We start from the raw sequence: 23,076 nt of genomic DNA on the forward strand, positions 1-23,076 counted from the left end.
TCCATTCTTGAATGTACTCTACAGTAGCCCACACACGAACCTAAGCTGTTGTTGTTCTTTGGTTGGTTGGTTGCTTTGAGGGATTGTTTTACAACAAGGTTTCTCTGTGTAGCTCTGGCTATCCTTGAACTAGCTCTATACACCAGGCTAGTCTCAAACTCAGATCCGCCTGCCTCCACCTCTCAAGTGCTGGGATTAAAGGTGTGCACCACCATGCTGGCCTTGAGCCTGTCTAAGGTTATATTTGTTCTTTTTGAGACAGAGTTGCACTATGTGGCCTAGGCTGACCTCAAACTTGTCATTGATCTGTTTTGTCTCAGCTTCCCATTTGTGGTGAAGACAATCAAACCCAAGCTTAAGCGTGAGTGTGAGGTCATAACAATAAGTCAGATTGCCTGAAGCTAGAGTTATAGGCAGTTGTGAGCTGCCTGATATGGATGTTAGGAGTGAACGTAGGCCCTATGGAAAAGCAGTACACACTTGTAAGCACTGAGCAATCTCTCCAGACCATAAGTGCTTCTTTACATACTAACTATTAAGGTAATCCATTCCACTGGGAGATGGTCACTAATCACACTAGAGGCCCCTGTCACGAAGGTTGCAAAGCGACTATATTAAAGGCTGCAGACTCTGCTCTCCAGAAGCCTGTCCAATAGAAGTAAAGAGGAAGTCACCTACTGGCTTTCAAAAGTGCCTTCCAAAACCTTTATAGGCTGAAAGAAACAGATGAATCCAATTTTAATAAGTATATTTTAGTTTCTTAACTAAAATATTTTAAAACTATCATTTCAACATGTTACTACAAAGGCAATAAACAGTCTTCATTATTTCTAATTTGAAAAATGTGAACTTAGTGTAAATTTATTATAATTAGTAATACTTAATTTGCTTTTCTCTGAACAGCCCATTTCTGCTCTGCCTAGCTAGTATCTGCGGCTACTTGGCTAACAAGTGGAGCCTGGCTGCAGAGCCAGATACTCAAGGTGAATCTTTCTTCCTCTGACAGCTTTGGAAATATTGGAAAAAAGATGTAAAACCTATGTTAACTATTTTTAAGTACCTTAACCACTCTCTAGAAAGCAACCTTTCAAGTCCCTTCAAGACTAAGGCTGGGACTACAAAGTTGGGCTTGTTTATTTATATTAAGCAATATAATTCTATTATAGAAAATTTCTAAGTTCCTACCAGTGCTAGCCTGTCATAAATCTTACATTTCTCCTAACTTTTTACTGTGCAATATTTCAAACCAATAGAAAAGCTGCAAGACCAATAAAATGTACACAAATAAACGAACTGAGAACTTATAAACAAGAGTACTCTTAATATCTTACAATGTGTCTTCTCAGAAGGAAGGCAGTTCCTTACATGGCTATATTATCATTGTAATAGCCATGAAATTTAATATGAACATAATAGTTTCTACTATATAATCCATAGCTTCTCTGGAAATGTTTCTTTGCTGGGCACTGTGGTTCATATCTGTACTTTTAGAAGTGGAAGCCAGAGAATAAAGAATTTGGAGCCAGGTGGTGGTGGCGCACGCCTTTAATCCCAGCACTTGGGAGGCAGAGGCAGGCAGATCTCTGTGAGTTCAAGGCCAGCCTGGTCTCCAGGAAGGCACAAAGCTACACAGAGAAACCCTGTCTCAAAAAGCCAAAAAAAAAAAAGAAAAAAAAAATTTTGGCCCAGCCTATTTGTATAGAGAGCTCAAGACCAAGCTAGGTTGTCCAGTGAGAGCCTGTTGCAAAGAACCAAGGGCTGGAGAAGTCACTTAGTGGTGGAGTCCTGGCTTAGAATGCACAAAGCTCTGAAGCTGATCCCTGACCCTGCAAACAATGAATCATGCATGCATTTGACTGTCATACTACTTAATATCTTTTAAAAAATCCATATGTCCCTTTTATCTCTCCTATATCAAGATTACAACAAAATTTCAGAGTTGAAATTATATTTGAAAATTCAATTTCATCAAAGAGGTAGGCTGACTTTCTAACCCTAAAAATTTCCCTGTCTTTCATGAAAGTCTCAAAAAAGGAGAAAAACACAGTGAGGCACAAAATCCTTGTCAAGTGCCGATGCCAAACTTGTATCGCTCAGCATTGTAAGCATATTTGATATAAACATTTTTTTTTTGGTTTTTCAAGACAGGGTTTCTCTGTGTAGCTTTGCACCTTTCCTGGAACTCACTCTGTAGACCAGGCTGGCCTGGAACTCACAGAGATCCACCTGCCTCTGTCTCCCGAGTGCTGGGATTAAAGGTGTGCGCCACACCGCCCGGCTAAACCTTACTTTTAAAGAATGTTTATGTCAACAATATGTTTACACCATCTGCCTAGACAATTTAATAATTCTCTGGGATTTTAAAATACTTTCCCTTTTAGCATGAAAACTATGAAACAACCATTCCTTAAAACATGACAATTGGACAATTGAAAATACCATAGCTGTTAGAGTTTTACATAAGGTTAATCTCTCCACTACTCATGAATGGAACCCACAAATATCTTGTAACTTACATGAACAATGCTTTTCAGTGAAGACACAGGTAATTTTTAACACTGAAAATGTGTGTAACAGAACAGGGACACCCAATTAATCATTACAAATGATCTGCTAATGAAAAGTATGTCCTTCCAGAACAGGATTGTTGTTTTTTTAATTGTAAATGAGAATGTATTGGGAGGCAGTCTAAGAAGATGTATTAAATGTTGGGTTGCTAAATGATTATACTAGAATGCCAAATTGCCTTCATCTTTTTACGATCTAATTCCTTTCTGGAATCACTGAATTGAGGAACTTAATCTGCCATTAATTTTTCCTACCTAATTTCTTAGATAGAAATATCACCATTTAATATGTCAGCAATTAATTATGTCTCTAAATGGCACATTCTTAGAACCAGCCCCTCCTCCCCCATTAACTAAGTCCTTATTCATATGCCAGAGGTATTTCCAGGCACTAATATTCACCTCTTTTTATTTCCTAGAGAATTTATGGATTTATGCCAGGAGTCCTAAGCCATCTCCCCTGACTGGATTTCTTCACTAGCTGCACCTCAAACTTACAGACCACAGGAATCTCACTGCTGCTGCCAGCAGACAGCGGAACCATAGAATTCCCAAAAAGAGCACATTTCATTCCTTTGCTCCATGCCTTCAAACAAAACATCCATAAAACTCAGAAGTTCAACAGCTTTCAAAGATACAAGATAAGGAAGACTATGGTTTTCATTTAAAAAAAAAATCAGTAATAATATTTACATTACTAATTGCTGCTATGGAATGTTCAAAAATATTTCTCTCTGAGCACGCTCTTCTTATCTGAATTCATCCTCAATTCAAATACTGAATATTTATAGATGAGTTTTGTGTAAGCAAAGAAGCAATAAAACAGCTTGGTACTTCACAAATTATGAATGAGTTTCTAACTTTAAATTTTAAAACATTTTTCATTGAGTTTGACTCTTCACTATGAAAGCCTATATGCACATTCCTGTCAGGCTCATCCACAAAAGTCTGTTTTCACTGAACTACAGTTGGAATGTTAAAACATAGAAGGGTTATAGTTTTTCTTAACTCTCCCATATCTGAGGCAGTCTAGATCATAAAATTCCTGGGAAGGAAAAAAAGGAGGGCAAAAAAGTTTCAAGTTTTAAGGTTTTTTAAATATAAAATAGTAAGGGCTGGAGAGATGCTCAGTGACTAAGAGCACTTGCTGCTCGTGCAGAGGACCTGAGTTCAGTTCCTAGCACCCACATCAGGTAGCTCACAACTGTCTGTAACCCTAGTTCCTGGGAATCCAATTCCTCTGGTTCCCTCAGGCGCTTGCACTCACGTGCACATACCCAAATGCAAACACACAACTAGATATGACTTAAAATAAATGGTAAAAATTATTTTAAAAATGCAAAACTAGTTAATCTGTCTTAGTGAAGGACAGAATATAAATTTGATTTCTTTTGATAGTAACTGGCCTATTCTAAATCCTTTGCCCTTTACAAAGCCTCCTGATAACTTTCAATTAGTTATTCAACAAGATGATATAAGATAACTGCTATTTCTATAGTATTAAGGACAAATAAATACAAAATCAATTATTGCTTCATCTTTTTCAAAGAAAATTGATTTTTCTTTTAAAATGATATGATTTTTACAAAGACTTGGGGGAAACATGAGAAGGCTAAAGAGCTGGGTAGGAAAGGAGAAGGGCTCTTAAGCAACATTTCTTCCTACATGCTCTGAACGTAGACTGGAAGTACTTACCGCACTTGCTCCTGAGATGTGATAAATCAAGATCACAAGCTGCATCCAGCCTTTCCATTCATCTGTCTGCTCTCTATTCAATACTTTACTCTGCATAAAAGAACCAAAATCCGCTTTAAAGTCCACCGGGAAGCAATTGTTTGGACAGAACATATTAAGAATGCAACATTTTTCTTACAGTATTTAAAGCTCATGTTTCTGTCAAAAAATCATGGGTGGGGTAAATTGTCTCTATTTCTCGCTAAAAGAGACAGTAAAACTACTCTAAATGTAACATAAATTTGAAAGACAACTATAATGATCTTGAGGTGTTCAGGTGGTCCTTCTGGTTCCGTTTAAAATGGCACTGAAACTATGGCAGATGTAGTTTTAGATCTAAAAATGGCATCCGACAATCTTCTCCACAAAATTTTAAAATTTCAGAGTTAAAAAAAGATCTTACGGTTCTCTTACACTTCATTGACAGAAAATGTTCTATTATTAAAATTTATTTTCCTTAGCATACTCTCACAGGAGATGAAGAACTGGTTAACCATTCTCATAGAGGAGCTATCTTTTTTTGCAGGAGAATTTGATAATTCAAATAATATACCCTTGTAGAGAATTTAAACAAATAATCTGAACAATGGGCACACTTCTAAATTAGGAAACTCAGAATATCGTGAGTCAAAGCCAGATCATTACATAAGTTCTAATTTGTGTGGACATGTCTAATTAATACATAAATATAAGATATTTCTCACATATAGAGGCATTCCTTAATATAATTATATTTTTACATTATAATTGACAATAAAATAGTATCTAGTACTTGAAGGAATCAATCTACTTTCTCTAGCTTCAAGCAGGCAAAAATAACATAAGTCATGACATCTTTTCATACATATGTCCATCTGTTAATCTTTTGAATGTTGTAATGGTATTTAAAAGGAGTGGTTAGTAGTCTACTGAGTAAAGTATAACCACGGAGTCCTTCTGCTTCGTCGTCGACCACGTTTGTAAATCTGGGCTTAAGTGACAACAGTTCTTTAATGGAGATTTTGTAACGAGACAGGAGGATAACACGGGCTAATGTAAATGATTCTTACCTCTTTTGTATTTTCATTGTAAAAGACTCCCAAAACCAGTATGTAGATAATTGGAATAAAGAATGATGAGTGTGTATAAAATTTGTTTTCCTTCATGAACAGGTTTGCACGGTCACACATATAGAAATAAGCCATAATCAGGCCAAGTTTGCAGAAAGACTGTAAAAGTATTTCTAATGAAGACACAGGAGTATTGAGAATATTCTTCTTTTCCTCACCACTTTCCAAATCAGTACACGGTTTATTCTTCCGGTGAGCATTACGGTGAATGACATAGAAAATTAAATACCCAATCATGGACAAGGTGAAGAAACAAGCAGCTAGCTTCTGTATGAGCGTGAGGGGAGCCCGAGGCTGACAACAGGAACCGTCCACAGGCTTCACAACCTTATTACAATACACGTTCATGAGGATCATTGCGCTCTGTGAACAGATGGAGTCATCTGGTCATTATCTAGTCAGTGATGCATTTCAGTCCAGTTTCTCCTGAGAATATTGAGGTTTTGACTCTGAAACCAAAATCTCTTGTACTTTCTGCACTCACTCCCTAGACACACAGTCAAGTGATGGTGTTCCTGCACCCACTCCCTAGACACATCAAGTGATGGTGTTCCTGCACCCACTCCCTAGACACATCAAGTGATGGTGTTCCTGCACCCACTCCCTAGACACACAGTCAAGTGATGGTGTTCCTGCACCTACTCCCTAGACACATCAAGTGATGGTGTTCCTGCACCTACTCCCTAGACACATCAAGTGATGGTGTTCCTGCACCTACTCCCTAGACACATCAAGTGATGGTGTTCCTGCACCCACTCCCTAGACACATCAAGTGATGGTGTTCCTGCACCCACTCCCTAGACACATCAAGTGATGGTGTTCCTGCACCTACTCCCTAGACACATCAAGTGATGGTGTTCCTGCACCCACTCCCTAGACACACATCAAGTGATGGTGTTCCTGCACCCACTCCCTAGACACATCAAGTGATGGTGTTCCTGCACCCACTCCCTAGACACACATCAAGTGATGGTGTTCCTGCACCCACTCCCTAGACACATCAAGTGATGGTGTTCCTGCACCCACTCCCTAGACACACATCAAGTGATGGTGTTCCTGCACCCACTCCCTAGACACATCAAGTGATGGTGTTCCTGCACCCACTCCCTAGACACATCAAGTGATGGTGTTCCTGCACCCACTCCCTAGACACACAGTCAAGTGATGGTGTTCCTGCACTCTGTAAGACCTAGCTTGGGTGTCTCAAACTTCTCTGGTTATGGTCATAATAAGAAGTTTGTTTCAGAATGTAACCATGACACACTGCAAGCAATACCACCTTACTACTTAGAATGCACTGATATGGTTCTGTTCTTTTAGAAAGCAACAGCAACACAAATGAATGTAAAATAGCAAAAAGCTCATAGACTCTATGGCTGCTAACATATCAACTAAAAAAAATACTGACAGATGTCAAATACTAAAGAATACTAATTAGCAGACTTCCAAAATCGGAATAGTTGACATGGAGTCCCAGCTTTACATGACAAAAGAATGTAATATAGCTACTACTGAAAAAATTAACAATTCTTAGCTAAAAATATTGACAATATGCCTTTTACTTAATTCACAGCTTAGAGATAATTTATGAGTATAATTTTAAGATATTTATTGCTAGATAAGATGTGGAATGTTCGACATAATTTGATGATAATAAACTTACTGAGGCAAGCTGTCAAGATTCTTTCTAGTAAAGGTTTGGTCAAACTCTAGATTATGAAAACTACAATCTGGGTATCTGAGTTACTCCAATGATATCATGTGAACGTAAGCTTTCAAAGTCCTCAAATGTTTAGAAAATCGTATCACTTAGCCCTTGGATTGAGGAAGTTCTCTAGGTGGCATTCTCAGGAACCCTGGTTCACAGATTCTCACAAGGCCCCTTACCTATCTCCTAGAGTCCTCAAGCCCATCATGTATATAAAGAAATGGTTATGCAAACACAGACAATCTTGGGCAGAAGAGGAAGGCAACCACAGTAATTTACATGAACCCTTTGGATATCTGATAAAAAGTGGCTTTTAATCCTAAGGGGGAAAAAAGACTTGATAGTCACACTACTTCTAGTTCATAGACTAAAACAAGTAACATGAGTTACTTTCCCTTAGAATTTAAGTCCTTCCTTATGAACACATTTAAGTTTATAGAATTCCTTGTTGGGTCTTGCTAAAACAAAACAATCATGCAATGCCAAAACTTTTAATTTCTAAGAGTATGGCAAGATACATATGTGATTAATTCTTCTGTATACACACACACATCCACGCACACACAAGGTCCACTGCTTTTTTTTTTTTTTTTTTTGGAATCTGAAAAGCCCCAAGGGTAGGTCCCCATGGCTGAAGATATCACACACCCAGGGCACAAGACTCAGATGATTCAGCTGAACTGACCTTCAAGTCTCTTTCCTACAGTCTTGCCTCTGTGGTACCAGAAAATACTATGCACACCACCAAGAGAGAAGCACCCAAACAGTTCTACCCACCTGCAACACCTATGAACCATGACAACGACCAGCACGCCAGGATATCCGTAGAGCTGCTGTAAATGACATTCACATGTGGCGCTAAACAACAACTGTCTAATTGGACTTAAGCCCTCTCAACAGAAGGGGCATCATGACTGGTACTGAAACCTAGCCAGCTTCTCAAAGCTAGTGAGGTCATAGACCTGAAAAAAGAATCTACTACGACTACTACTTTGCTATACCAGCATGATTCCTTACTGTATCTAAATCTTTTTTTTTTTTTTTTTTTTTTTTTTGGTTTTTCAAGACAGAGTTTCTCTGTGTAGCTTTGTGCCTTTTCCTGGAACTCACTTGAGATCTGCCTGGTTCTGCCTCCCGAGTGCTGGGATTAAAGGCATGTGCCACCACTGCCCGGCTGTATTCTAAATCTTATCCTTCTACTCACAGATATATATAGCTACCACCCCTCATCAAAGAATCCTTTCTTCACAGCAGATGGAGACCATCAAAGAAACCCACAACTGGACACAGTGCAGAGATGAATGGATAATGGGGAACCCAGTCCCAGTGGACACAGCCTCACCACAGCCCCTACATCTATGGCTCTGGGAACATCATGGAAGAAGGGGTAGAAAGACTGCAAGAGCCAGAATACCAGGAAATCTGCTGGGTAACAGTCTCTTCTAGAAAAGGTTGCATCAACAAGAATGGGACAAATCAATGGACATACTAACATAGAGGGGGACATTTCACGGGGTCCCATTCCTAGACAAAGAACTACAGACAGTAATGATTGCTAGTAAGAGGACAATTAAGTCTGCCCCAGGGATAAGCCCTGAATCCATCATACATACATACACACACACAACAAAACAGATTTAGCAGGTTGTATTTATATATTTGTGCACATGCATGCACATATTTATATATATGCAAATATATATGTAGCAATAATAATAAAAGAGAAAGAGGTTATCAACTTTTAAGTGTTTGGGGAGGTAGGAGAGAGGTTGGAGGTAGGTTCCTGTGAGAAACTGCAGAGAAGAAGGGAAGAGAGTCATGTAATTCTATTTCAATTAAATATATATTTTTTAACAATCCCTCTAAATATTTTGTTCTAGTGTGTAAAGTGTTTACTTATGAAGTTTTCTTTCTTGCTTAATATAAAGTTTTCACATCAGTCAACCTAATCTGTACCTTGAATAATGCAGTATAAGAACCATAAGGTTATAAAAATGATTTTTTATCTCGAAATGTGTGCTCTTCACTGCAGTGGAGTCTTGCATAAGGGATGGAGCCCATAAAGCGGTCCTTTGGGCGCGATAAGAACTTAGAGGTTCTTAACCGTGACTGGCACTCTAGATGAAGTTTCCTTTTCCCTACCACAGCTGCTGCTTCTTGAAGTTTTGGAGTGTAAGAAACTTCTTACTTATTCTAGCTTCATTTAGGTGACAGAAAACAAAATTCTTTCTACATATACATTTAGATAGCATGAGTAATTAGGATTGCAGTCATGTTCTATGACTCATGGCTGTTGGCAATTGAACTCAGTCCCCCCCACTAACATCTAAGAACTCTTACAGTTTCTCTGCTTGATTCAGGAAGGTGTAAGCCATCCAAAGACTCCATGATGGTTTCCTGAGCAATCAGTTTGGAAACACTGAACAGCTTGACATTAGACTTGGCGTTTCTGGTGCTGCTGTTGAGAATGCTGACTGCAGCCTCGTTGTAGGCTTCGATCTTCTCATTAGTGATCATTTTCCTGTTTTCACTCAGAAGCTCCTCATAGACTGGGTCTGCACATTGGAAACAACACATCTCAAAGCTGCTTAATGGGAAAAGCATGACCACACATGTTAGTTAATCCACATTCTATAGTTTGTTATTAAACCTGAGGTGATACCAGGTATTTAATAAATTACTTCTACAGAAAACTGCCCGAAGGTGGCAATGATTTCCTATCTTACACTCCAGTTTTGAGCCGATATCTTGCTCAATTTAAAGAACTTTTATCACTTTCCCATGTATACTGTTTAGGGCAAACATTTTCATGTCACAGCATGCCCCAAGAGTTTAAAATTCTTGATGCAAATTATAAGAAATTAGAACTGGATGATGGAAGAATGTCTAATAAGGAGAAATAACCAATCTGCTTCCCTGTGGTCCCTGTGCAATTCTGGGAAGTCTGTTCAGACAATGTGCAAGTAATACTCCAGACCCAAGTCTGTCCATTTTCATCAACTATTATATGTTAATTCTTTCACATTTTCATAAAAAAGGTTAATAATGAGTCTGTGAGCTGAACAGAGATATTGCAACAGATTCTTACTACCATTTCTTATTCTTTTCAACTTGGAAATAATCATAAGAGTTTTTGACAAACGTATTGAATTGCTAAAATATCCAAGGCATTTCATATTGTGTGGAACATTAAATAATGGGCATTCAATAAATTCCTGAAATGAGCTGACTTAATGTGACTTTCATACCGAGTATAAACTAGATGGTGTCAATTTAAACACAGTGTGTGGTTTCCAAATATATTTACTTCTAATGATTACAATATTATACAAAGAGCGGTTAATATTTTCCCTGCATTTCCTTAGCAGTGAATATATTCTGCAAAAAGTAAAACAGTTGGAGGTAAACCTCATTTGCCTTCAGGGTTTATCTCTTCACTGCATTTTGCAATCATTCTGCTGCTTGGAGGATATTTTTAAAATTTATTTTATGCTTTCTATATTTATTAGTTTATTCCTTAAATTTAAAAAAGAAAGCAAGATCCTCTAGTTTAGTCTAATCTTGCAAACATTATTTCAAAATTTATTCTCATAAAGAAGTAATTTTGTCTCTTGAAACAGGATATAATAAAACCTATCTCTTAAAATATATATAAAATGACATTTTTTCATTATTCATTCCTTACCTTGTAAGACCCAATAAACATCACTAGTCTTTGCCAATTTTTCTAAGAGTGGTGCTATGGAGGTGATGTTCATTTTATATTGAGAAAGAGCTTCATCGCTACCATTGTGAATCTTGATGGACCACTAAGAAGCAGTGAAAGTTAAGCATTAATTCAGCACTTAGCACAGAAAAGTAAAGTATATAATGCACCTATTGTAACAGGGTAATTTTAACACAATTCTCATTTTAGTTAATACTAGAATAAATTTAGTCAAATTATTTAATGAAATACATGCTCACAATTATAAAAAACCACTATAAAATAGACTTTGAATGTATAACACTCAATATAACTCTAGATAGAAAATAATACTAGGATTTAACATTAAATTTACTCAGTTCATTCAGACTTTTTTATTAAAATTCATCAGTCTGGTTAATTATAATTGAAATGGAAATTAAAATATAAATATAATCAAGAATTCTATTTAATATAAATTAGCTTTTTCTTAACATGTCCATAAGAGTAAAACAAAGATCACTCTGTTAGAATGCAGACAAGAACTTACTGTGGCTGCGCCTGCTACAATCACATGGGGCTTTGCAACCGAGTCCTAAAGGAAGAAAAGCTTTATAGCCACGCTACATCCCGTTCATGGATTGACACAAACAATGCCACTCACATTTCTCCTCATCCATCATTGTCCTAGGAATGGACTTTCAGTTCACAGAACCCCTTACTGGACGATGTTACTATATGATAGAGCTTACATGGTTACATGGCTACACTGCATGGAAAGATACTTATGCAGTTAATTCTTCACAGTGTTCTTAGAAATGCACACACACACACACACACACACACACACACACACACACACACACTGCTGAAATTGAACATGACCTACTATTATTCTGAATTCTGAGTAAATTGCTTAGAGCAAAGCTCCAGTGCATTATGTCAGTCAATTAGGAGGTATTCATAGAAGCCTACAGGGTACAAAGTATAAGAGTTAAACAAAATACAGGCTCAGTGTCCTAAGCAAACGCAATCTGTTGGGAAGGCTAAATCTAACATGTATTTAACAAAATATACTGATAATTATTAAAAGGCCACATGTGGGAAAAGAGGAAAAGTCTCTAGAAATGTTCACTAGCTGCAAGGTACACCATTTGTCACACAGTTAAGTCATATATTAATACAACCGAATTTATAACATTTACATAGTACTGAGTTTTTAGTATCTTCTCTTAAAATGTTTCATTTTAAAACATATTCTTAGTGCTTGTATGATAGGCAGGGATGATACTGAACTTGTACAGCAAGGACCCATTTAAAAAAATAGTAGGGTATTTCTCAGCTTGGCAGAAACAGTCAAAATGCCATTTTTCTCAATTTTGAGTTCAATGCATCTTCTACCATACTGAAGACCTGACATTACGATAATGTGAAAAGAAATGAAAATAAGCACTCCATTTTATTTAAAAAAAAAAAAAAAAACTTCATATAACACTTAACTGACAATTGTTACTTCTCATCCTAAGGGTAACACATGTTGAGAGCAGTCCGTTTCTAAGATGCTTCAATTTACAGCACCATACTTCTTAAAATAATTCTTTTCTTTTTCCTCATCCCTAGGCAGCCCCTTTCTCATTCTTCAGAGCAGGGATCCCAAGTCTTACATTCCTTCAGCACATCCCCTTGCCCTCCTCAGCATCCAGTTTGACCCGCCAACTTCATTGAGAAATGAGGACTAAGACAGGACTTGCACTCTGCCCTCCCACATCTGTGCCTCCACCTTCCTCTCCATATTCACCAGAAACAGCCCCATATTCTTCTCTAGACTGACTTCCCTTCTCACTTCTGCAGCTCTGATCCACAAGTCACCTCCTTCAAAGCCCATAATAGCATTCCTGTCCTGTTTCATCTTTCTTCCTTTGACTTGAAAGTACCAAGTCATCTTTCTTCTCCAAAACCGTTCTTCCCGCCCGCCTCACTCCCCCACTGCCTCTAAAGGCACACGCTTGCTTAGAAGAATATTCTTTCCTCTGCATGCTAGTTTCTCTTTCTCTTATCTAAACCCCACATTACTGGGTTTTCAGTTTGGACATCGCCCATCCACTTCCACTCTTTACCTGCCCACAAATGCCGTCTGAGTTGCTGAACCCTGCAGCGTCATCCATCTTATCGAGTTAGAGTCTCACCACAGCTGATCCACCTTTGAAGACTCCTCTCCTTGCACTGAGACAGTTCAGCCCCTTCTCCCTTGCCTGCCTGCCTTCCTTCCTTCCTTCCTTCCTTCCTTCCTTCCTTCCTTCCTTCCACTGCAACTTCTAGATCACTCAATTCCCCACAAACTTTACTCTCTAATCTCTAAATTCCTTACTTATTCAATTTCTTCTATGCAAACACCTTCTGATGGCTCCTTAATCCACACCCAAACTTCCCAAATTTGCCCAAGCAGCTCCAGCTTGATTCTTCACTCTCCTAAGGGACCCAACACAGACAGTTGCTTCACAGTTTAGCCCACGTTCCTATCTTCCTCTGCTAAACCTCAGCATTCCCCTATTTGCCAGTTTCAATACCCTCAAAATACAGACTACATCCAAACCAATGTCCTTACTTTTAGGAAGTGCACTCTACAGTGTTCAGAAGTAGTTTCTTTTAAAGGACAGGTAAATAAAGTTAATGCAGTTTAGACTTCCATTCTTCTAGTATCCACCTATCTGGGTGGTATCAAGTCTCCCCCAAATGAAAAGAACTAACACCAAACACAAATAAACAAGTATTCTGTCCTAAGCTCCAGACACCAGCTGCTGCTTGTCCCCTGAACTGGTTGGTCCCCTAAATTGATACAGGTTCCCTGTAACTGTTCTCAACTATGGTCCATACATTTGAACACCTAGATCAAATAAATGAATTGTAAAATGGTGGCTAGGTCCCAACATGACCCTAAAAATGCTTATCTGTTCCATGATGTGGTTCATTTTAAAACATTTATTATAAAAATGAGGGAGATAAACTGGTGCAAAAAATGTCATTACTGAACATTGTTTTATTTGTGCCAAAGCCTGCTGTAAAGCTTTGTGGAGAATACTGTAGAGAGGTAAGCTGCCTTACAAAGGCGTTCTCTGACATCAAAAACATAGATGCTGTCCTAGTTTATCTCCACAGAGTATATGCTAGAATGTTCCAGTCCTATCTATTAGGTCACAAATGCACTGACACAAGGAAAGAAAGTCCCCTTCAGTACCTGCTCATGAATAAGACACCCCAGAAAAGTATCAAGAGAATGTGTGTTACACTGTAAGAATGTTTGTGTTTACTCACCTTCAAAAAAGGGGCTCACTATACAGCTCAGCCTTATACCAACCAATCAGGCTGAATTTCAATTGATGTCTCTCTCCTTTCCTTCCCCCAGCCCCCCACACACTGAAGTCAGGGCCCAACGCATACTAGGCAAGTTTCTGGCTTATATACCCAGCCTCTGGTCTCACGTTCTTGAATGTTCTTTCTTATGTGTATCACCTCCTGAGTTTGAATTAACCTAAGTGACAGCAACAGAGGATCTTATGGGAGGAGAGTCTAAGTAGTATCTACCTAGTGATAATGGGGCAGAGATACTTAGTAACATTTATTCACGTGGGCCAAGTACAAGAATCAATCCCACACAGCTCAGGAAAAACAATGGTTTCTTATTGGCTTGTTAAATTTGGTTACACACACAAAAGTCTGTTTTCAGATACAGACCTCAGTCCACACCTTGATACACTGTTTCATAGAGCCATTAACTTCCGGATGCCAAAGAAAATCCTGGGAGAAAAGTTAGAAATAAAGAAAAAGTAAAAAACAAAACGAAACAAACTTTTATTTCTACCATTCAAAATAAATATTAACATTTTCCTACAGAGTGCTTAAGTAAAATCTCAGGTTGCCTAAGACACCTTCCTTTGTCATTTCAATTTGGCCAAGAACCTCAGGACAGCTCGCTCTTGTGTCCACTCACCTCTACTCCCCACATTTGAGCAGAAGCATCCTTACTCAAACCCCATAACTGTCCTCACGATAAAATGTGGGATCCTGTGAACTTGCTGAGAAGCCAGAGACTGTGGCCCCTGCCTCTCCCTCTGCTGCTTCACCCCTGTTCTTCAGGAACCGTTTAGTTCAGTCGGCCCCAGAAGGTGCCTGTGGGCTCCGAGTCTGGAGTTTCTGCACATGATGCTCTTTTTCCCTGGGCTTAGCTCATCCTCCAGATCCTTGAGACCTTGACAAAAGCATCATTTGTTCAGAAGGAAAACTACTTTCATTCCTTCCTCCTTTGTTCCTTCTGCCCTGCTTGGTCCTCCCAGGTACCCTAGTCCACTTTCATGGGTGTAACTAGAATGTTCTATAACCTCTTTAGGCTCAGAACAGTTTTTCTCCTGAATCCCCAGTTAATTTTCACTGGATTGAGAATTCAGAAAATGTTTATGTATCTTTTTTAAAGTACGTGATATTAATAAATTCTTATTAATATTAAATTACATAGAAAACACAATAAAGTTAAAGTGATGTCTCCTTCAAGCATTTCTATTTCTTAGAGGCACGGTCTTAGTTCTCAGCCCAGGCTCTCTTGAAATTCCTCCTCTGCAAGTTTGGGATCCTAGGCATGTGCCACTAGCCTGGCTTCCAGAATTTCTTCATACTTATATTTTGAAACAGATACACTTGATTTTCAAAGCTCAGTGTGGCAAAAGACATTTTCCAAATGGCTTCAATAATTTTGGGTACACATTGTCTCCTACAACTTTATTGATGCATGAAGTTGAGCCTCTGGCCATCTCTCTGAAGCTGGGTAGGTCTGACTCTCAACTCTCATGGAGTATGCTAGACACAAAGGTCTGTGACCCCCTCCTCCCCTTTATTTCTTCTTATATAATATATCCTGATTACTTTCTCCTCCCTTTACTGCCCCCCAGTCCCTCCCCACCTCCGTACATAGAATCAATAATGGACATTAATCCTGAACTCGCATTGGTTTCAAATCACTATACAAGATTACTGTTTCCTGGATACAAATTTGAGAGATCAAAATGCCCTATTTCATGACATAAAAATTTCCATAGACATTTATTCTACTACTTTTCTATCCATATGTACTCTAAAGAATACACTGAAATCTATTTACTACAGATAAAATATACAGAGTATTAGTTGATCTCCAAATAAATTTACCTTTGAACATAGCTTCACCATTTGACTCATTAGTAAAATGAACTTACCACTTTAACTGATGAAGTCTTGTCTTCAAAAGGAATGTTTTCATGCTGCCATTGGAAGGAGACAGCAGAGACATTAGTGTCTAAAACTCATCTTGCTATCTCCCCAGTGAGCATTTTGTTTTTAGGTATAGAGCTTTTCCCTACATTGAGTTGATAAAGATATTCTCCTATTATTTTTTTTCCAAAAAGTTTCAACATGTTGACCATTCTAAATTCATCTAGAAATTACCTGATTTGGTGGTATGAGATAGGGATCTAATTTCAGTTTTTCCCATGAACACTAGTGAGTGCTTCAGCAAAGTTAATTAAACAAACCTTCCTTTATCCAGGACTCTTCAGTAATGTATGTGCATGCTACTTACTAGTCTCTTTCTATGCATGTGTTACTGTAGAGCTCTCTATTCTAATCATTTGGTTTCTTTATCTCTACTCCATCATAGCATTATCCTTATCACTACAGTTAAGGTAAATCTTTACAAAAAAAACAGATCCTTATTCTGAAGATTTGCTGAAGTTACTGGTGGTGTGTTGCTCTTCCTTATAAAATGTAAAATCAATCCAGCATTTCCACAACAAATTCCGTTAGGATTTTACTGGAATTATATTGAACCTATGGGTCAATCTGGTTATAATTTGCATCTTTACAATGCTGAGTCATTTTTACCAAGGACATATCTACCACTGAGCCATACCTTTTTTTGTTTTTGTTTTCTGAGACAGGGTTTCTCTGTGTAACAGTCTTGGCTGTCCTGGAACTCATTCTGTAGATCAGGCTGAATTTGAACCCACAGAGATTCGCCTCTCTCTGCCTCCCAAGTGCTGGGATTAAAGGCGTGTGCCATGATGCCAGCCTTTAAACTCTTTCAGCAAAATTGTACACAGTTCTTATGCATACAGATATACCACATTTACTGATTGGCCTTTTTTCTGTTTGACAGTTCATATGGTACCACTTTCAAAGTTTCAGCTCTATGCTGCTGCTATACATAGTCTGTAACTGAATTTTCACACCTTTATTTGAGTTGTGCAAGGACTGTTTGTATGTCCATCTTATCATCAGCTACCCTCTTTTTTCCAAGCACATAATTATACCATATGTACTCCTGAGTTTCCTTCTCTCCAAACCTTACATTTTTACATTTTCTCTCAACTAATGCTTCTAAGAAAACATTGAAGAGAAGCAGCAGTAATGAACATCATTGGTTTTCTCCTGGTTTTAATGAAGATGTGTCTAAGATTTCACCATTAAGAAATTTATTGTAGGCTTCTAAAATTTTTATCAAGTTAAGTTCCAACACAAGTTGCCTAAAAGAGACAGAATGACACCAATTTTCTGACACAACTGAGACATGTGTTTTAGTGGAGTCATATGTGATGGAAAAAACAAAGACATTCCCAGTGTGACCCATCAGGCTCTCCACAGTGACCTTCTACGTTGAAGCTATAAGACTGCAAAGTCAAGACGGACCACATGTCCGCCATGTTTGCTAGCTTCATTGCTCTTGCCTCCTTCATTGAGAGCAATGGGAAAGTTTTCCATTATAATGTGTCCACTTCTTGTTACATTAATCTTTGCTAAATTTAAAGGCTAACTTAATAAACATCACAATATTTAAATCTTCTCAATGATTTCACCATTTGCCATTAGAAAGCAACTTTCTGTGTTGATAATGCTCTTACATTAGTATTAAGTCTTGTTTTAATAGTTCACTTTTCTTCAGCAGGCATTTGCTCACTATGCTTATTCTTCTTGTAATTAAAATCTTCTTGCTTTTTATTTTAGGTATACTTTCCTAAGTAGGAAACTGTTCTTTTCAAAAGATATCTGGAAATCTGTGCTTAGCTTAAATTTTTGGGTTACTTGTATTTATCTTTATTTCAGATAGTTCTACCATCTTGCTTGGTTTCTATCTTCTGTACATGGGAATTTTTTATGTATGCACAATCTTCATAAAAACATATCCTTTTTTTTTTTTTTTTTTTTTTTTTTTTTTTTTAGCTAGGCAGTGGTGGTACATGCCTTTAATCTCAGCACTTGGAAGGCAAAGGCAGGCAGATCTCTGTAAATTCAAGGTCATCTTAATCTACAAAGCGAGTTCCAGGACAGCCTGGGCTGTTACACAGAGAAATGCTGCTTGAGAAACGACAACCCCCAACCATATCTTTTACACATATACAGAAATGATATATTTATGTAATGTTGTATATGGGTATGTATGTACACTTATGTGTATAAAATATATATTTGGCACCAGACTGGGGGGGGTGTTCTTTGCTTAATTATTTCTCTGATGTGTTTGGAATTTATACCTCTTAATTCTATTCAACAACAAAAACAGGATAGGCAATATCTGCCTTCATGGTGTGTGGGAATAGAGAATATATAAAATATAATCTGACAAATATTTGATCAGCAGTTGGAATGAGTTGTTTTCTTTGCATCTGTATCTTTAAAATTGGGACACACTGTCGTTTCTTGTTTCTTTTAAAAATGTATTAAAGTTAAAATGTATCTTGTTTGATAATTTACAGGATGACTGGGTATCCTTAGAAAATGCTGCAAACTTAAGTATTCCACTAAGAATTGTATATCTATCTATCTATCTATTCTAGTAACATACATTGTAGAGTAAGCTACTGTAGTTTTCTCAACTAACAACTGACAAACTCATTATACTAATTTCCAGAAGGAATTCTAAACCTATAAATATTAAACTGTTTCTTTGAAATCAAAACTTTGTGTGTCTACATATTAATGAAATATGTTTACAAACGCCAAACAATACATAGTTAACATCACTGTTTCTATTATTATTATTATTATTATTATTATTATTATTATTATTATTATTATAAGGAACAGTTCCTAAGGATATAGGACCCACTATTGTCACCACTATGTGAACAGCTACTTAGCTGGGAAGCAGCCCATTTCTCAGCTCCATACCACAAGCAAAGTTCATGACAGATCCCCGTCGTAAACATGAGCTACTGCACAGTTCTAACTCGGAGTCTCCATTTTCCTCCCTCTGCCCTTCCCTATCTGTAATCGCATGCTGCTTGAAGAAGACATAAATAGAAGGGTATAATGAGATAGGCCACTTCCCCCAAATTAACTAATTAACATATGGAGAGATAGTAATCCTTGTTAGTTTCCACAGCAAGGTCTATTTTTAGAATGAGAAAGTTCTCACCAAAGAAGCAGAGATTTATACATTGCTGTCTCTGTTCTGAGCTCAACGCCAGCATCAGGAGGGTTGCAGAAGGCAAGAGGCCAGCATACACAACTAACTACAGTATATACTGAAACAACGGAGCAGAAGTAAATTACATTAAATGTTTATAGTCTTTTACTCAATATTTGCATTATAGAAATTCTACACTAAAAAATTTTTAAAGTAGAGTTTTTACTCAACAAAATATAGCCACTTGGTAATATGTGGCCACTATGAAGATACCCATTTATGTCGATTACACAGAAATATGGTGGATTATGATAAACGGGGAAAAGCAAGACATAAAATTATACACACTGTAAGATTACAATATATTTACTTTACGAACAAAAACGGAAAAGAAATATGTCAGGGTACAAAATGGGCTGGGATACTTCCCCTTCTCTTCTTTCTAAGCATTTTCAGTTAGCTTTCCTCCAGAACTGATTCTTGAGAAAGGAATGTTTAACATAATACGGTCTTGACAATACCTAATCCAGCAGGCCTTTTCCCAGGCTCTCTACTACAGCATGCTCCATCCTTCACCTCACTTTTCCCAATGGAAAGGTTCATCTCCTCCTATCAGTTAACACACCTCCTGTGGGGCCCACTTGATTAGTGTCTCTGAACCAGCATGGGGGAAGGGACAGGCGGGGGCAGGGGGTTACCTTATTTCCTTCTTCTTTAAACTGGGGGTTAAGGATTTTTACAAAAGAATAAAATAATTGACGGATCCTGGAATCTCCGATAAATGCAATATGTTTATCTACAAGGCAATTCTTCGCTTCACTGAAAATGAGAAAGAAACATTAATTAAAATAAATAAAATCAACATAACTGAAATTGAAAGAACATGGCTTAATGTAAAATAAGAAACAAATAAAACAGAAAACCAACTGTTAGACAGCCAATCACACGGCTTAAACTAGGTAGCCAGGTGTGTTTAACTTACTAGCCTATGTCCTCATTACCAACTAACTACATAATAGCACCCCATGAGTGCCGGAAGTGCCCTAACTCTACTGGCCTTTATCCCATTATTCAGCGCTTGAGGGGTCAGGGATCTAGGTCACAGAACACGGCTGTTTCTCACACATTCCGTCCTCATTACCTCTTACCTAAGATAAAGGTATTTGGCCAAAGCCCTTCCTCTAAAGCTGGGGGGCAGCAGCCTGCATCTGGAATCAGCTCCAGGCCAGGCCAGCTCAGCTATCAGGAAGTCTCCACCCCAATGCCATTCTGCACAGAAACCTGTTTCTGCATCTGCTTCTCCTCTGCCTCTCACTACATATTAGGAAGTATGCTAGGAAAGAAATGAAGACATTTTACCTCATTTTGTATTTATGCATCATACAACTGTGAGGTTGCCAAACTTTTTCTCCAAGAAATCTGCCACTTGAGAGAAGGTATTCACACGAATCATTACCTATAACAATAAAACACCGTGGGTGTAAACATTTTTTTTTTTTTTTGCTTATCCTGGTCCTCTTTAGTGTCCTTGAAATCAGGAAGTAGTTTTCTAGACTTTCTTATGTCTTCCAGACGCACACAAACATTTCACGAGAAGCGTGGTCCACATCAACATGTTAGCATGCTAGAGGAAAAGAGGCACCTATCCTTTCTTCTTTACCCAGAAAGGGACTTATTATTATTACTTTTATTGAAAATAGATTCTTCTCTCATACGATACATCCCAACCACAGTTTCCCCTCCTCCATTCCTCCTAGCCCCACTCACCACCTCCCTTCTTCCCCAGATCCACTCCCCCTTCCTTTCCTCTTCAGAAAAAAGCAGGCCTCCAAGAGATGACAGCCACATAGGACAAAACAAAACACAAGGAGACAAGGCAGAGCCCTAATATGGAGGCTGGACAGGCAAGCCTACAGGAGGGAGTCTCTGGAGTAGGCAAAAGGGTCAGAGACACATCCGCTCCCACTGTTAAGAGTCCCACAAAAACACCAGGCTAACAGCCACAACACGTATGCAAAGGACCTGGTGTAGACCCATGCAGGCCCCATGCTTGCTACTTCAGTCTCTGTGAGCCCATGTGAGTCCTACTTAGTTGATTTGGTGGGACATGTTCTCCTGGTGTCCTCCATCCCTTCTGACACCTACAATCTTTTCCCCCTCTTCTACTGGGTTCCCTGATTTCCGAGGAGAGGGACCAGATTGAGACCTCCAATTTAGACTCTCTCTGCATGAGATCTGGCTGTGGGGTCTCTGCATCACTCCCCTCTGCTGCAGGACGAAGAAGCTTCTCTGATGGCTGTGAGGGACTTCTAACCCCTAAATGCTGTGGCCATCGTTTTGGTGGCTCCTTCTACTTCCACTTTCTTTCCTCATCATCTAAATCTGAAACAAGCCTTTATGGCATTTTGTCAATCTTGTTTCTGACTGAGAAAAATAAAAGCTAAGGGCTAGAAGAAAGACTTTGGAAATGATTCACTTTACAACTACATGTATGCATTAGCATATCTAGAAACCTGGTTTTAAACCTAGTTTTAGAGTTGCTGGCAAGGAAATCCCTCTGGCTCTGGGGAAATTGGGAGAGACATTCTACATCCGTTGGCCATTTTACTTTACCTTAGCCAAATACACAGGACCAAACAGATGGAAGGGGAGATGTTTACATTAACTCAGGAGTATAGCAAAAGAGACGTTTAAGTTAATCCACAGCTCCTTATTAACAGTTAACAGCCAGCTAAACTTGGTTTATAATGACATTAGATCAGGCTAGGGGGTCTAGTGAAAGGAATACTGCAGAACTGACAAGCATCCAGTACTGACTGAGGCATTCAGGGTAAGACTCCAAGTTGGTTGCAGTTTCTGTTGACTTGGGTGCTGGGTCCAACCCAGGGCTCCCTGCAGGGCACAGGAGCAGTCCACCACTGCACTACAACCCCACCTCACGCCTTGTTTTTCTCAATCCAGCCAATCATTTGTCCGGGCTGGCATAATACACACTAGAAGGGTAAACGGGTCAACCCAAAGGTGCTGTTGCTCAGTGTCCCAAACAAAATAGAGGGAAACGGACGACACTGTACAGTCCTGCTGGTGAGGAACTGTGTAAGGGATGCAGCACACTGAAGATTAAAATTTCATAGTTATCAATGCACCTTAAGCAAGTTGTTTTTTTTTTAATTTCAAAGATTCTAATAAGCTATCTCTAAATATAAATAGTTCATAATTCTTTCCAATTTAAAAAATCTAATTCTAGTTCCAAAAAACAAAATTACATCACACCAATAACCCAAGATGAGTAAAGAAAGGATTACAGAAAACACAATTAAGTTATTTTCCTAAAAGCAGCACTTCCGTAAGTATTCTTCCAGGATGGCCCAGCAGCAAAACTTCTATTATAAATTAGAGTATGTTTCAAAGGAGAATGAAAATTTGATATTTATTGCATTTCTACCTTTTTCAAATACATATAAAGCCAACTTTTTTTTTTTTTAAAGAAACATGAGTTACAAAACTGAGGTATCAAACCTGTGGGGTATTCCTACCCTTTATTTTTTAATAAAAGCCTAAACAAAAGCATTCTTTTTGATCAACTCTTGGTGTCTACATGTGCAGCATTGGAAGCACCATGCCCAGAGCTTCAAGCAGTCATTTCTTCACCAGAAATGCTTGCCATGCCAAGGTATTTTCATTCTTGGTACTCCTGCCCACATTGGGTGCCTCAGGCCATCCACTGAAAAACAACAGGTCTAATGTGCTGAGCCCATTTTAGAAAAATCCTATAGCAACAGGGCCTTGAAGAGGTCAGGGACCCAGCTCCACAAACACGGCATTTTACAGACAACGGTCTCTCA

General features: G+C 38.4%; 1 protein-coding gene across 1 annotated transcript in view; it reads right to left on the bottom strand.

The window, feature by feature from the left end:
- Casd1 (CAS1 domain containing 1) overlaps positions 1–23,076 on the bottom strand; it is a 43,826-nt gene that overhangs the window by 15,893 nt on the left and 4,857 nt on the right. The window contains exons 2-10 of the mRNA XM_036181593.1: positions 20,591–20,687; positions 19,930–20,050; positions 16,047–16,091; positions 14,536–14,598; positions 11,354–11,398; positions 10,804–10,927; positions 9,459–9,673; positions 5,351–5,773; positions 4,263–4,352 (exon numbers count right to left, since the gene is read on the bottom strand). Of these exons, the coding sequence (XP_036037486.1) occupies positions 4,263–4,352; positions 5,351–5,773; positions 9,459–9,673; positions 10,804–10,927; positions 11,354–11,398; positions 14,536–14,598; positions 16,047–16,091; positions 19,930–20,050; positions 20,591–20,687 (1,223 nt within the window). The remainder of the gene's footprint in view (positions 1–4,262; positions 4,353–5,350; positions 5,774–9,458; positions 9,674–10,803; positions 10,928–11,353; positions 11,399–14,535; positions 14,599–16,046; positions 16,092–19,929; positions 20,051–20,590; positions 20,688–23,076) is intronic.

This window comes from Onychomys torridus, chromosome 3 (genome assembly GCF_903995425.1).
Source record: "Onychomys torridus chromosome 3, mOncTor1.1, whole genome shotgun sequence".
NCBI classification, from domain to species: domain Eukaryota; kingdom Metazoa; phylum Chordata; class Mammalia; order Rodentia; family Cricetidae; genus Onychomys; species Onychomys torridus.